Source organism: Perca fluviatilis, chromosome 14, assembly GCF_010015445.1.
Source record: "Perca fluviatilis chromosome 14, GENO_Pfluv_1.0, whole genome shotgun sequence".
NCBI classification, from domain to species: Eukaryota; Metazoa; Chordata; class Actinopteri; order Perciformes; family Percidae; genus Perca; species Perca fluviatilis.
This window is the reverse complement of record NC_053125.1, coordinates 25,889,010-25,891,509: the sequence shown is the minus strand read 5'-3', so window position 1 is coordinate 25,891,509 and position 2,500 is coordinate 25,889,010. Positions and strand designations below refer to the sequence as shown.

At 42.6% G+C, this 2,500-nt stretch overlaps 1 protein-coding gene across 3 annotated transcripts in view; it reads right to left on the bottom strand.

The window, feature by feature from the left end:
• The window catches only part of ttc29 (tetratricopeptide repeat domain 29), a 9,503-nt gene that overhangs the window by 5,046 nt on the left and 1,957 nt on the right, over positions 1–2,500 (bottom strand). For all 3 annotated transcript variants that reach the window (XM_039821464.1, XM_039821462.1, XM_039821463.1), the window contains exons 5-6: positions 2,280–2,443; positions 1,681–1,857 (exon numbers count right to left, since the gene is read on the bottom strand). In XM_039821464.1, the coding sequence (XP_039677398.1) occupies positions 1,681–1,857; positions 2,280–2,443 (341 nt within the window). The remainder of the gene's footprint in view (positions 1–1,680; positions 1,858–2,279; positions 2,444–2,500) is intronic.

The following is a 2,500-nucleotide window of genomic DNA, read 5'->3' as shown; positions in this document are numbered from 1 at the left end:
CACACACACACACACACGAAACAATGCAAGACATGGACATGGAAGACGCTATTTGCAAAACATATATGTAATCATTAAAGTAACTTGTGTATTGTGATTAGGTTGTAATCAAAAGGGTGGAAGGTAATGGGAAAATGCCATTTAAGCCTAATTCCTTATATTTTTTATGTTTAATTCGTACTTTACTTCTCTCACAAATGCTGAAAGAGTTGATCTCATTTCCCACATGCAGATTTTGATTCTAACTGCTGAGACGTCCAGTCTGGAACGTGATGTGAGCACTGTTTGTCTGAACAGATAGGGGCTACAAGGTCACCCTGAAACTATCGTACAGGGAGGAGGAGGCGAAATGGCTCCGAGATGTCTCTTGTGTTTCTCTGATTGTCTTCATGTGTATCAGATTGCCTGTAAGAACTGTAGCGTCGTAATAATCCAAGTGCGTGTGTGCTGTCACTCTGAAGATGCATATAAACATATAAGCCTGGTGTTCTTGTTCACTCATTTGAGAAACTGACTCCACACTGGGCTGCGGCCTTTTGTGAAATCATGTTGCTCCTATATTTGCAAATATATCTTTTTTAATAAAATACAAAAACCCAACTTGGTTTTAGTCTCAGTCTGTCTTATTTGTTTCAATTTACTAAACTCTGAAATTTCCCCCCCTGCTGCAAAGGAAACTTCCACTACACTAGCTCATGTAGCTCTTACTTACTCCCAACAAAGATTTTACAGCAGTTGAGATGTCTCACTCTGTAGCTAAAACAGAGAGCTCAACACACAGGGTGAAAAGAGGAGCTGCAGCAATGTGCAGTATGACAAATATATGGTGTTTTTTGAAAATTAAACCATGTAAACCTATTCTGGTGCATCCTCAAATTACAATTATGAACCTGAAAATGAGCATAATATGAGCACTTTAATCAATTAGTTGTTTGGTCTCTAAAATGTCAGAAAATGGTGAAAAATGTGGATCTGTGTTCCCCCCAAAAAGCCCCAAGATGACGTCCTCAACATGTCTTGTTTTTGTCCACAACTCAAAGTTATTCAGTTCACTGTCACAGAGGAGAGAAGACACTAGAAGTTGTAAGTTTTTTTCATAAAAAGTTGACAATTAATTCAATAGTTGACAACTAATCAATCTTTGCGGCCCCTAATTTCCCTATTGCCATGGTTGTGTTCATCCCTTGTAATACAACATTTCTAATCTGTTATACTGTTGCTTAGTCCACCTTCTGAATGTGCAGTTTCTACTTTTATCAGTGGTGTAGTCTAATGTAATGTAGTGGGTATACTGTACTGTATGTGTATGGGCCATGAATGGGGGGGGGGGATATCATAGTGGGGGGGGGGGGCTGGGTGTCAAAGACTTAATTTTTCTGCATTTCTGATACACTTTTATGCACCAATTTACGGTGGAAATACCTTTAATTAGCCTATGAGAAGAAGAACAACACAGATGACAATTCAAAATATATCAAAATAATAATGCAAAGTATGTTGTCGTGTGTCATTGGGCATTTTTAAGTGGGTTTAAATGGAAATCCTGGAGCTTTCTCCTGCTCACACCTCGACTTGTGTGTTCCTCTTTGATAACCACGGAGCTGGTTTCAAATCAGTCCCTTTACGTGTGTCTGTGTGTGTGTGTGTGTCTGTGTGTGTGTGTGTGTGTGTACTGCTTACCTAGCTTCAGGTAGGCCTCGGCCATGCACACCTGGGCCTCGGTGGCCGGTCTGGAGTGGCTGCCCTGCCCCCGGTCTGTACAGCTGTGGTAGAAGTGCAGACTGAGCCAGAGATCCTCCGGAGCTGAGAAGTACCAACCCAACAAGAGACGCTGATCACACACCACCATCCAGGAACCTGGAAACACACACACACACACACACACACACACACACACACACACACACACACACACACACACACACACACACACACACACACACACACACACACACACACACACACACACACACACACACACACACACACACACACAGACACGCAGAGGAACCAGAGTGAGGAAGACATCGTGAATAACCAAACTTAGAAAATCAATAAATTCACCAAACTGACATAAATGCACCAAATCATCTGACCAGTACTTTAAACCCTGATCATGCCTAACTGGATTTTGTCTTAAATTTAAGTAGAAATGCAACATCAGCACACCTTTCTCTCATCAGAAGTTACCTAAATCATTTCATATCGTTACCACATTGAGGATGTGTGTATTCATGTAATATTTCCCATTAATACGAGTTAAAATGAGTTGAGCGTACCGGTCCTTTCAGCCTCCTCGGCGCGGCTCAGGTGCCGTTTCATGGTCTCCAGTTTGTCCAGCTGTTGGTCCAGCGGAGTCTGAAATCGGAGATTTGAACCGGGTTCAGCCGGCGCCATGCGATCCCGATCGGCGCCCAGCAGAAAGAAGATCTCCGAGAACGACCTGAGAGAGGCCGTTGTTGTGTGTTTACAGGGAAGACGGAGAAACACAGTGTCTGTA